Source organism: Lacerta agilis, chromosome 1 (assembly GCF_009819535.1).
Source record: "Lacerta agilis isolate rLacAgi1 chromosome 1, rLacAgi1.pri, whole genome shotgun sequence".
NCBI lineage: Eukaryota > Metazoa > Chordata > Lepidosauria > Squamata > Lacertidae > Lacerta > Lacerta agilis.
Genome location: NC_046312.1, coordinates 101,249,607 through 101,261,693, shown reverse-complemented (window position 1 = coordinate 101,261,693; position 12,087 = coordinate 101,249,607). Strand labels below are relative to the sequence as shown.

Sequence of the window (12,087 nt, the reverse complement as noted above, 5' to 3'; positions counted from 1 at the left end):
TTCCAACTCTTTTCTTACCTCGGGCTTCTTTATCTCTGTTCTCAATCCTTCCTCAATATTCCTCATCCCTGAAAGGTGACAGACATGATGCAGAAAGCCCTGTTTGACTTCCTGAAGCACAGGTTTGATGGGAGGTGAGGAATAAAGTTCTCTTTCATGTTTTCATGAATGATTCCATCTGGAACTTCCATCTTGATTGCTTCCATTGTATGTGTCTACATAGTCCCCTAGCTCTTGCTTATATTCTTTCACTTAACCTTGGAATGGAGCCTTCTTAATTATTTGCATTAATTATGTTGCATTACTGTGTTCGGCTGCATAACTGCATAGATCTAACAACAGAATCAAATCTTGAACCTGGATGAATTAATGCTAAAAGTTGAAATAGATGGAATGTAGTTGTCTTTCTTCTCAAGAAAAATGCAGTGCCAGACTTAGAGAAATCATTGTTGCCATGCAATGCATAATCAGGGATCTAAAAAGTGACTTTTTCTACAGCACATAAATTTTCTGTGCATGTTAACGACCCGAGTTGACCAAACCTCTCCAGGAACACAATATTTTTTAAAAGGTGGTGTAAAAAATTGAATCTGATTTATTTGTTTAAAAGATTTTTAATATTTAAAAATCAATATAAAAAAATGCAACATTAAAAGGAGTATCATTAAAAACAAGGTGCAACATAAAATCCAGTAAAACAGTATTATACTTGCTGAGAATAATGGTTGACCCCAAAAATAGCTGGCATGTCCCAAAGAGCTGCTAATTTGGAGCTGCCAGCTGCTGTCTGCTATTGCTTCATGGCCTTTCAAATTGTCCAGGGTAAGGTTTCAAAACAGAGATTACATTACTAAGATTTCTTATTTGTAGGCAGATGAGGGTAAGAGGGAGACTTTTGCCATCTCTTAAAGCAATAAGGGATGAGTAAGAACATAAGAGCCATGCTGGATCAAGCCACGGGACTGTCAGGTCCAACCTCCTGTTTTCATAGCAGACAACCAGATTTTTTTAAATTTCATTTTTGGTTGCCTTTTGCATGAAAAATGACCCAAAGCAACTTGTAAGGTAATACATACATTAAAAATGAAGTATAAAAAACCCAAAACAAGGAAAACGCATCCTGTATATAGGCACACAACCCACTCCAATAAAAAGTGAGGAAGAAAGAGGCCACAAATATACCTTATACCAGGCATAGGCAAACTTGGCTCTTCAGATGTTTTGGGACTACAACTCCCATCATCCCTAGCTAATAGGACCAGTGGTCAGGGATGATGGGAATTGTAGCCCCAAAACATCTGGAGAGCCGAGTTTGCCTATGCCTGCCTTATATCCTTCAAACTAAGGTCCAAATGGGTGAAAATAAGCTACTTTTTGATAGAAAAGTGGGCTCCTTTACAGCTTGTTATGCTTACCTATCAGTGGTGTGATTCTTGCACAAAATTTAAAATACAGTGATGTAGATGAGTGGAACTGGGTGTCTGGTTCCAGATGTCGCTATTTTTTGTAAAAGGAGGTTGTTTTCATGCCTAATTGCTACATGCTTAATGGCTAGGCTGGACTTTAGCCTGTCACTCAAATGGCTGCTCCACAAAATGTGCACTCTTATCAGCCACATTTCCTGCTTTTCGCTGCTTCGGTCAAGCTTTTACTTTCTCCAGAAGATTCATTTGCTCACTGCTTTTGCTGTCTGAATGATTCTTGGTCGACTCCATAGTAATTTCACAATCACACTTCTTGACAAACAGCAGGAAAGTATTGCCTTCTGGAAGAAAGATGTGCAGGGAATAGTCACAATCATAGATGTGGATTTTATTTTATTTTACTTTACAACTTTCTTCTCATCAGAGTGACATAATGGTGGTAAAAACATTATTCGGCAAGATATATAATGATAAGGTAATGATGGGTGAGCAGTTCTGAATGGTTTCAACTTGAGCAACGCGGGTGCACACACATTAAAATAAATCATTTTGGAAGATGCAGCCATTCTAAAGTTTGGGCCCATTGTAATTCCCCTTGACCTTATCAGGATTCAATGGCATTCAGTGGTAATCCAGTCTCAGTAACTCATCTCGGAGCCCCTCTACTACTTCTTGGTCTCCTCCTTGCTTTACAGTTATCTGGGAGTAGCAGTGGCAGCTGGGGCTCAAAGTGGGGGTCCTGTTAACCCCTAGACACATGCTTGCATGGTAACTGTGGTGGGCAGCAAATAACAACAGCTTCCAGGCCAGCGTCAAGGTTCCTGGTTGACATGGTTTCTGCTGACCAGCATCTGGAGGTGGCAGGAGACATAGGAACTATGTAAAGGCATCAGTAACCACAGTTTGAAACACATTCCCTGTGCTTTCTGGTGGTCCTAGATGCTGCTGCATATGTGCACCAGTGTTGAAGGTCTACACCTGGGGTCTAACAGACGTAACACTGTGGGCTCTTGTTGCTACTGCTACCACCAAACAAGGGAGAACCGTGTGGTTAGTGCTGAGCATAATGTAGGACAGGGCAAGCCTGTGGGAAAGCCTAAGTGATGGCAGAATTTGGGGTCTCAAATGTCTGTGATGCCCTGTTAATCCATGAATTCACTATACAGAACCCTCTTGTTAGAAATTCTGGTGGCAACAGTACTCATGGGCGATTTTCTGGTAAACATAGATGTATGCCATTGTCCCTCAGCATTCAATATTTTCTGCATCAGGATGCAGCTAAGATCAGCTGATCATATATCACATGTACAATGATTCCAGTGGAAATTGGAGAGCTTTGTTGGTGTTAATTCCTGAATGCATTCAAAACGGGGCAACAGCTATAGATGCAACACAGTGTTCATTTGTTTTGTTATACAGTACAGTACAAGAGATAGCGATATTAATTATTGTGTCAGCTATTTTAAAAAAAAGACTTTGGAAACTAGAGGCCTTCAAATGGCAATACCATCTTTTTTGTTTGTTTCACAAGGCTTATATCCTGCTTGATTGTAATAAAGCCTAAAAGTAGTTTACAAAAAGAATTGAACAACAACATTATCAGCAATAACAATAACAACCTATTTAAAGCATTCTAAAGCAAAGGTGACGCTGTGGGTTAAACCACAGAGTCTAGGGCTTGCTGATCAGAAGGTCGCTGGTTCGAATCCCTGCCATGAGATGAGCTCCCGTTGCTCGGTCCCAGCTCCTGCCCACCTAGCAGTTCAAAAGCACGTCAAAGTGCAAGTAGATAAATAGGGACCGCTCCAGCGGGAAGGTAAACGGCGTTTCCGTGCGCTGCTCTGGTTCGCCAGAAGCGGCTTTGTCATGCTGGCCACATGACCCGGAAGCTGTGTGCGGACAAACGTCGGCTCCCTCGGCCTATAGAGCGAGATGAGCGCCGCAACCCCAGAGTCTGACACAACTGGACCTGATGGTCAGGGGTCCTTTTACCTTTACCTTTAAAGTAATTTCTAAGCTGCCATTTTGTTGGATTTATTTCAGCTGAAGCTTTCCTGTTATATGTTTAACACACTTAAAAAAACTGATTGTGAAACTCAAAATAACTCTAATTGCAACCTGGCACATGACTACCTATCGGAAGTAGAGAAAATTTAAACAGTGTACAGAATAAAGTGCTGAGGGCAGCCAATATTTGCTCAGTAGTGAGAAATAAAACTGCTGCTTGGAGATGACATTGCCCAGAAAAAGAGAGTGTCCTCTGTTTGCTTTAAAAGCACCAAACAGAAAACCATCCAAGCAAACAGAAAGCAGTCATTTTCCACTGAAGCTGAGGTGCATTTTAATTGATATGTGCTTGGTTTGAAACAATTTTAGAATGGTACATCTTAGTCTATATACTAACAGCGAAGATTATCTGAATGTAGCCTTATGTAGTCAAAAAACGCACCACCAATTCATGAGGAGGAAATACCAGCAGGGTCAAAAAATGCCCAAGGTTTGCATAAGTGTGTGTGTGAGAGAGAGGGGGGGGGGAGGAAGAGGGAGGGAGGGGGAGAGAAAGCAATTAAAGGAGGGGGTTGTAAACACAAGAACAGCTTAAGGGTCCTTGAATTCTGACTGATTGCTGAGAGAAAGAAAAATGGAAGACTGGAGGCAGGAAAGAGGAATAAAATGGAGAAGCAGCTAGAACCCTGGACACGACCACTCTACTGTGTAACAGTGCAGTTGTTGCTGCACTATAACTCCCATCAGCCCTAGTCATCTTTGCCAATGGTGAGGGATGATGGGAGTTGCAGTCCAGCAACATCTGGAGGGCCACAGGTTCGCCATGAGATAATATATACGAAGGCCTAAGCGCTAGTTTGTAATAGCAGTAATATGAGGGAAATGAGGATTGTGGGATTTGTGTTAAATGTTGTCTCCTCCCATCCCAGCATAGACTTTGTTGTTCAATAAAGTGAAACGTTACCTGTCTTCTGTCAATAAAATACTTGGTTTGCACAGCATTCCCAGTGATAACCAGGGCTTTTTTAAAAAAAGCTGAAACTCAATGGAACTCTCAGGTGGGCGCCATTCCCATTATAAGAGAACAAGGGAGGTGTTCATGGTGAGAACTGGCACCTCATTTTCTAGAAAATAGCACTGGATAAGCCAATCAGAATAGTGCTGTTGTGGAGCATTAGCTTTGTTGGCAGAAGTCCCCAGGTTCAGTCCCTGGCATCTCAATGCAGAACTAGAAATGACCCCGCACCAATGGTTTTCAACCCTCCTTTGGTTGAGGAAGCCCTGCAACATGTCATGATGTCCTGTCAGACCTCCAAGGCTGTCTCCCTCCCTCACAAACAGTAAGTCATCTAAATCAGTTGTGACATATACCCTGCCTGTTTTGTCACACAACACAATTTTTTGACCATTCAGCACTGAAGGCTACGAGATGTGGCAGGAGACTAGATCACACTATGTTGTTACTCATGGACACTCCCATTGTTGGAGGGACGTGTTATTGGCCAAGACAAGAGGGGGGAAATGAAGTGCCTAAAGTGGGAGATTTTCAAATTTCACTGAACCATTTTGGGATGTTTGTGGGACTCTTCCAGTTAAGAAGCACAACACTATGTTCTGTAGTATGTTTTATGACCCAAATTTGAAATGCACTGAGCTGATGATTTATTTATTTTTTGTTCAACCTTGGAATTTCATCTTTCCCCTTTCATCTTTCTTCTCATCTTCAAAGCTGAGGTAATTAATATATTGTTTATGAGGAGGACACTAGCTAAACTTGTGCTCCCTATCTTTGAATGAAGTTCTGAAAACCCCTAAAAAGTAACGTCAGTGGTTCCACAATCCGCTCTCACGTATGTCAGGCTAGTTTTGTTTGTACGCCTTCCTCAGATGCGCTTAGACCAGCAGCCAGCTACCCAACCCACTAGGTCTTAAAACCATGCCAAGATCTGACAGGGCCTTATGAAACACTTTTTTCAAAACAGAATTTATCCACATATTTTTACCCTGCCATTCTGTCTCCAAACATATGAAGAAGGAATGATATATCCCATGACAAGCTATAAAGTTTTTTAACTGAGCTCCTAAGGGAATACCCGAGTCCAACAGTTCTTACTCTGAATATGTTTCCTAATGCAAAATGTTAACACCACATGCACAACATGCTCCCAGCTGTGCGAGTATCAAAGCCCTTCATAACCATCAGTAGTAGTTTCATACTGTGAATTCTTGCATTTCAGGAAGCTCAGACTATTTTTTTTTACCTTTGAAAAACAGTGCTGCTGTTTCTGAATTATCATTGCAAATCATTTATTTCAATAACAGAGCATTATGCCTTGGGGTGTTTCCAAGCCTTTGGGTCAAATATTGGTACTGGTGAGGGCCATGCTGTGTCCTTTGTGAGTGTATGGGAAGGTATAAACACACAACTGGAATATTAATGTGGTCTGTGGCTTCACGAAACAGCTTGAACAGGAAAGCTGGACTAGAAATGTAAACAAGATGTGCTGGTTATCTTCATAAAATGGAGATCCTGCCAACCTTTCTCTGAGTCTGGCACAATTTTGGAACCCTGCCACTTCTCACTTTTTGGAACACAAATCTCTTGTGTAACTGAAGGACGCTGGCTTTGGCTGTAGGTGGAGAATCCATGGTTTTTTAAATCGCTGTTCCATAAGGGGCATTTAACTTGATGGTTGAAATCATTATGAATTGTACAACATGATGTTTGCCACACCTTTAATCCCAGTAGAAGCATTATAGGGAGCCCACACACTTCCCAGGGGTTTGCCTTGCCCTCCACTTCTTCCAGGTTCCCATCTTGATATGAGTATGTGTTTTCAGGCTTTTCCCTCTCTTTCAAGTAGCCTCACATGCAGTTGTTTGGGCACTTTGACAACAGGTCTGAAGCTTCTGTCTGGCTTGCTGTCTCCTCTGTTTCTGGGGGATATTAGGGGAGGAGGGAATCCGAAAACCCGCCAGAAACTCAAGTCAGATGTTGTGGGCAGCTATATCCTGGGGTAGTTCTGAATCCATTAGCTCTGGTAGTGTGTGACTACTGGAGGGTTGTGCCCTGATGTTTCAACCAGAGTTGGCAAAATTGCTCTGATCCTCCTATGAGGAGACCCCACTCAGGTTTAAGGTCTGGGCAAAGCTGAATCCAGGCTGGCTTTTACCAACTTTGGTTGACGTACCAGCTGTGTCCCCTTACAGGGCTGGTCACAGTTCTCCCACACCTTGGTAGCATCTAGGCAGACCTGGCATTATACGTGTGGCTGCTCTGAAAAAAGGTGCCTGGAAACTTCAGCTGGTTCAAAACATGGGAGTCGGAATCTTAACTGGTTTTAAAAGTAGGTATGGGGGAGAAATTCATTCAGTTCATTTGCCAAACCCGCCAATTATGCACTTCCAGAACCAGTGCATGAACTGTTACACTAAGGTTACCAGATTTTTTTTTCAATGAATCCGGGGACACTTTTCAACTTCAGTCAGAATGATAGGATTTTGTCAGGGGACAGAATTGTAAATCTGGGGACTGTCCCTGGGAAACGGGGATGCCTGGTAACCTTATGTTACACAGCATTTCCTCAACATTCACTCATCAGAAGTCTTGCCTTGGTTTTTGAACAGTTTCAGGAGTCGAATGGACTTCCATAACGGATTAAGTTCGAGAACCAAGGTTCCACTGTATAGCAGAATATTCTTACACACACACACACACACACACACACACATACACACACACAAAAATATGGAATACTCTTGCATACAAATTTTCCAGTTTTTCTCTTTGTACAGCTAAGGTGACATGAGCCTGCCCTTCAGAGGTGATCATTGTTATGTAGGCACTTGTCAGATGAAACATTTCTGCAGCTAAATGCGTCATCTCTTTGAATTCTCTCACGGTTGAGGTGTTGGCTCTTGTTGGCACCCTCGCACCCCCCTCTCCCAAAGTTCTGAAATAATCTTATATCTCTGCAGCTTGTTGCATGGCTTTGGAAACAGGCATTTATATTAAGTGTGGAACACAGAGCAGGTGTTCTGTCACTGCTGCTGTCAGATGTCTTTCAGTACAGCATATGACTATGGTAACTGGACGTCATTGTTTTCCTATAGGAAACCATGGCAACTGTCAATGGCAAGTCAAGGGTTGCTATGAATAAACCCTTTGTGGAGCATATTTTTGTATCATACGTGGAAGATACTGAGGAGCATCATTACCAACAAGTATCAGCTATATCTGTTTGGCACAAAAGAAGAAATGAAAGATCATCCTAAGAGGGTCTGATTTCTCCTTTCTACTCTACAGAGTAGCACTTCTTTCATACTGAGGGCCCCTCAAGCTGTGTGGGTGGGATTCAACTTTAGTTTTGCCCATTTAAATTAATAGATCTAACATAGTCATTCTAATTAATTTCAGTGGGTCTTCTTTGAGTAAAACTTAGTTGAATACCACCTCATATCTTTATCTGAATATTCATTTGGTTTGAAGAATGGTGAAGGTAAATAATAATCAAATAATAATAATAATAACAATATCTGCATCTTGGAACATGGCAACAATTCCCTTATCATGTGTAGGGGAGAAAATACAAATTTAGTGGCTCAGTCAATACAAATTTAGTGGCTTAGTCAACACAAGCAGCATAAACTTGATTTGTTGGGAAAAGGTAGGAATGCAGCAGAGATCTACTGTGATACATTTTTCTTTTATTTTTTAATGAAAAAGGTTTAATGTGACATACAGTGACAATGGCAAATGGGATTTTTTAAAGGAGGAAAGGGGTGAGGGATGAAAATGATCAGAAGATACTAGACACAGTTACTGTCCATACCAATCATAGGGAAGGCTTGTAGTTCCTTAGTGAGGTACATGCTTTTGCATGATGGGGAGGAGGCACCAAGAATTGTTCAACAATGCCAAGTCAGAGGCTGCATCACAAGCCTTTGACTGAACAGCCATAACACACCACACGCAAAACTGCTGATCTGATTGCATCCTCACAGTTTAAACTGATGGAACAGAGATATTTACGGACTGGCATCTCCAAGTCTAGACACTTAAGATGTAGCTTAATCCCAACTATTTTAACAGAATATGCATCCAAGTGACGTATTTAGGGTAAAATAGAAGCATTGTGGAATAGAAACAAGTGAAGAACAATGTTTTTGGGTGTTCTGTGAATCTTGTCCGTCTGTGTCCCAGGTTGTTGTTGTTGTTGTTGTTAAGTATTGGGGTTTGTTTGTTTGTTTTTATGGCCGGGGTATAAATAATAAATTGTTGTTGTTGTTTTGCATGGTCTTCCGTACATAAAGATCTACTGTAACAGAAGTCATCTATTAGAATTTTGACTTGTCTGCCTCACCAACACTTTAATTTGTGGATAAGCAGCAGCTGGCACGCCTGGTTTTTCTAGTACATAAAGTTTACAATGTAAATGGCAATGCACCACAGTTTTTATTCTGAAACCTTGACCGAAGTTATTTTATACTCTCCTCTGTTTTTCTTTGTAGGATATCAATAACTAGAGTGACAGCTGACATTTCTCTTGCTAAGAGGTCTGTTCTAAATAATCCAAGCAAGAGGGCAATAATTGAGCGGTCAAACACCAGGTCCAGTTTAGGTAAGACCTTAGCAGAAGTACATAGTGACACTTGTGTATGGAGGTTTTTGTTTTGTTGTTACTTTCTTGCCCTTCGGAGGGAGAATGCACAAATCTTGCTTGCCTCTGCCACAGCCTGGCTACTGTTATTAAAAAAAGATTTTCTAAAGCTCTGTATAGGGGATTAAGACCATATTGTCACCTCTCAAGTACTAGCGAGCAAAGCTTCGTGTTTACTATGTAAGTGTATGCTTAGCTTCAGCTTGAGAAGTTGCAAGAAAGGTGAAATGTTGTGGTGCGTTTGTTCACAACGGTGTAAAATTTATGAACCTTCATATTGTAAACCGCCTTGTGATCTTTGGATGAAGGGTGATATAGAAACTTAATGAATAAAATAAATAATAATAAAATATATGGCGATTTTATGAAGAACGTGTCAAAGGTATTCCTGTCTTCAAGCACACCGGCACTAGAACTGATAAATAAAAATGGCATTGTGAGAGACTGGAGGGTCCAGAGCTTGGTTGGTTGCAGTGTGGTTTGATTGTATATGTGAGGCAGGGAGGGATTGTTGGGTCAGATTAGCCCTATTGATTTGTATGCTGCTGTGGGGAATAGGTCATTGTCTTGTTGGGCTGCGTGTATGATAAAGGGGAGCCACACAGGGGTGGAGGCATCCTCCTTTGCTTGGCCCCATGCCAGTTTAAGTTTGTTGGTTAACTTTTCTAGTAGGGCGGTTTCCCATATATTTTGGTACCAGTGCTTTATGTTCGCTCCTGATGGGCCTTTCCATGGTCTAGTTATATTTCTAGCTGCTTTTCCTTGTTTGTTTGTTTTGTAACACAATAAAATATTCAGCAAAAAATTTTTTTAAATAAATAAATAAATAAAAATGACAAGGGACCACAGGTTTTGAAATGGCAAATTCAGTTAGTTCAACCTGTTTTTGGAACCTGTCGATGATGGTATCTTCATTTTTCATTTTGCAGCGGAAGTGCAGAGTGAGATTGAGCGTATTTTCGAATTGGCACGATCCTTACAGCTGGTGGTTCTAGATGCAGATACAATCAACCACCCAGCACAACTTATTAAAACGTCCCTAGCACCGATTATTGTCCATGTTAAAGTGTCATCTCCAAAGGTAACATATGTTGTGTGTGTGTGTGTGTGTGTGTGTGTGTGTGTGTGTGTGTGTATGTACACAAATTTATAGCTTTGTGTCAGATCTGCCTGGCGGTTGCTCACAAGTAACCAAGCATGAGTCCCAACTGTCTTTTAACAGTTTATTGGTGCAGACTATTTACAGTGTAGAGAAACAGAAAAACATGACCGTCCTAGTCACTAGCAGAATCCAGGAGTGCCGGTTTCTGGCTGTGACCCCCAACAAAGGAATTTCGGTATCCCCAGGCACCTCCTTCCCGTCTCCTTTTAACCCCACTGCACAACTGGGGCGACGGAAGTGGCGTGCTCCCCTCTAAATGAATGTAGCGGGAGGCGCTGGGGCTCTCAGCAACATCCTCAGCTGCTTCCTCTCCGGACTGCTGGTTCCCTGCCCTTCCCCACCAGAGGAGGAGTCGCTTTGCCTGCTCGGAGATGTATCGCTGCTGAGGTGGTGTTGGGGCTCTCTGTACATCAGCGAGACCTCTCGCGGGGCCGAGGGCAGTTCCCTGATACTTTGTCTTTAAAATATTTCATCTTGAATACACTTCATACATATTCTTCCTGAAAGAACACTCCTCCTTTTATGCTAATTTCCTTTAAAATTTCCTTGAGGAAGTTAATGTAGCACTAAGTAGGATGGGCGTTCAGGGAATGAAGTCCACTTGCACAACAGGATGTTTGCACACCTTTCTCCCTGCATGCCTCCTGCACATGCTATAAATATATTCAGGGGGTTTCCCCACCTCTCCAAAGTGGATTTAGGGTGTTTCAGGGGTTAGAGGGAGGGAGAGAAGTCCCATTTCTGTGTTTCTGCACATACATCAACTTCGTTGAATCTTGACCTAAACTTTTGTGTGTTGCCAGAATCTTGCTGATCGTGTGCAGCAACTGAGTGTCATAGGATGTTCACCTCCCTTCCAGTCCCACAAAAACGCCTCTGTTGACCTTGCATTCTGCTTGTGTTTGGCAGAGCCTTGCCGATCACTATGTGAAGTGGGCTTCCCAGATAACTGTGGAGACGTGAGCTCCTAATCAGGCCAGAGAAACAGAATTTTTGCTGCTAATGATGGTTGGGACAGCCATTTCGGTTCCTTTTTTCAGGTCCATATGTCTTTATCCCACCTTTTTTTTTCTTTCTTAATTTTGCCTTTTCTAGGACAAGAACTGTGGCCCATTCAAACATTATAGTACCCAACCAGGAGGCTAATGAAAAATACTTCTGACTCTACACTGGAATTATGTTTGTAAGCTGCTTACCAATGTAGCCCATCCTTAGGGGTTGCTAGCATGGTGGGTATCCATGCAATTGGGCTGATCCAAAATAGTTAAGTAACTTACAATCATTTTAAACCTATAAGGAATTGTTGCCATGAGGAAGCATTACTTTATCCCTACGTACTTGACATGTTTCCCACTAACATTTGAATGTATCTTTTCGCTTGCTAGCAAAAGCACCCTCCAGATGTTGTTGGACTGCATCTCCCATCATCCCTGACCAATGGCCATGCGGGCTGGGACTGATGGGAACTGGAGTCGAACAGCAGCAGCTGGAGGACCACAGGTTCCCTATAGATAATGGCTGACAGGTACACAACCTCAGCTGTCCATACCAATATACAATAGCCACTCACACAGTGACATCACAAACCCGTAGTTTAATATGTGGAAGCTGATATGCCTCCAAAATTTACCTCCTTGCTATGCAGTCTGAAAGTAGTTTGATGCTTGTTTTCTCTTCTTTCAGGTCCTGCAGCGACTGATCAAATCAAGAGGAAAGTCACAAAGCAAACACCTGAATGTCCAGTTGGTTGCAGCAGATAAACTTGCACAATGTCCTCCCGTAAGTAAAGGACTGGGAAAGATTTTCACTTGGTGCACATTTTTCATGACACATC

General features: G+C 42.0%; 1 protein-coding gene across 4 annotated transcripts in view; it reads left to right on the top strand.

The window, feature by feature from the left end:
* Positions 1-12,087, top strand: part of CACNB4 (calcium voltage-gated channel auxiliary subunit beta 4) — a 128,861-nt gene that overhangs the window by 112,044 nt on the left and 4,730 nt on the right. For 3 of the 4 annotated variants that reach the window (XR_004427641.1, XM_033165021.1, XM_033165029.1), the window contains 4 exons: positions 76-134; positions 8,943-9,052; positions 10,021-10,172; positions 11,937-12,032. Coding sequence is in view for 3 of the 4 variants with exons in the window: in XM_033165021.1 (XP_033020912.1) it covers positions 76-134; positions 8,943-9,052; positions 10,021-10,172; positions 11,937-12,032 (417 nt within the window). In the remaining variant the exon portion in view is untranslated. Of the gene's footprint in view, positions 1-75; positions 135-8,942; positions 9,053-10,020; positions 10,173-11,348; positions 11,663-11,936; positions 12,033-12,087 lie in introns of those variants that run through there. The other variant, XM_033165042.1, reaches the window with a different exon arrangement.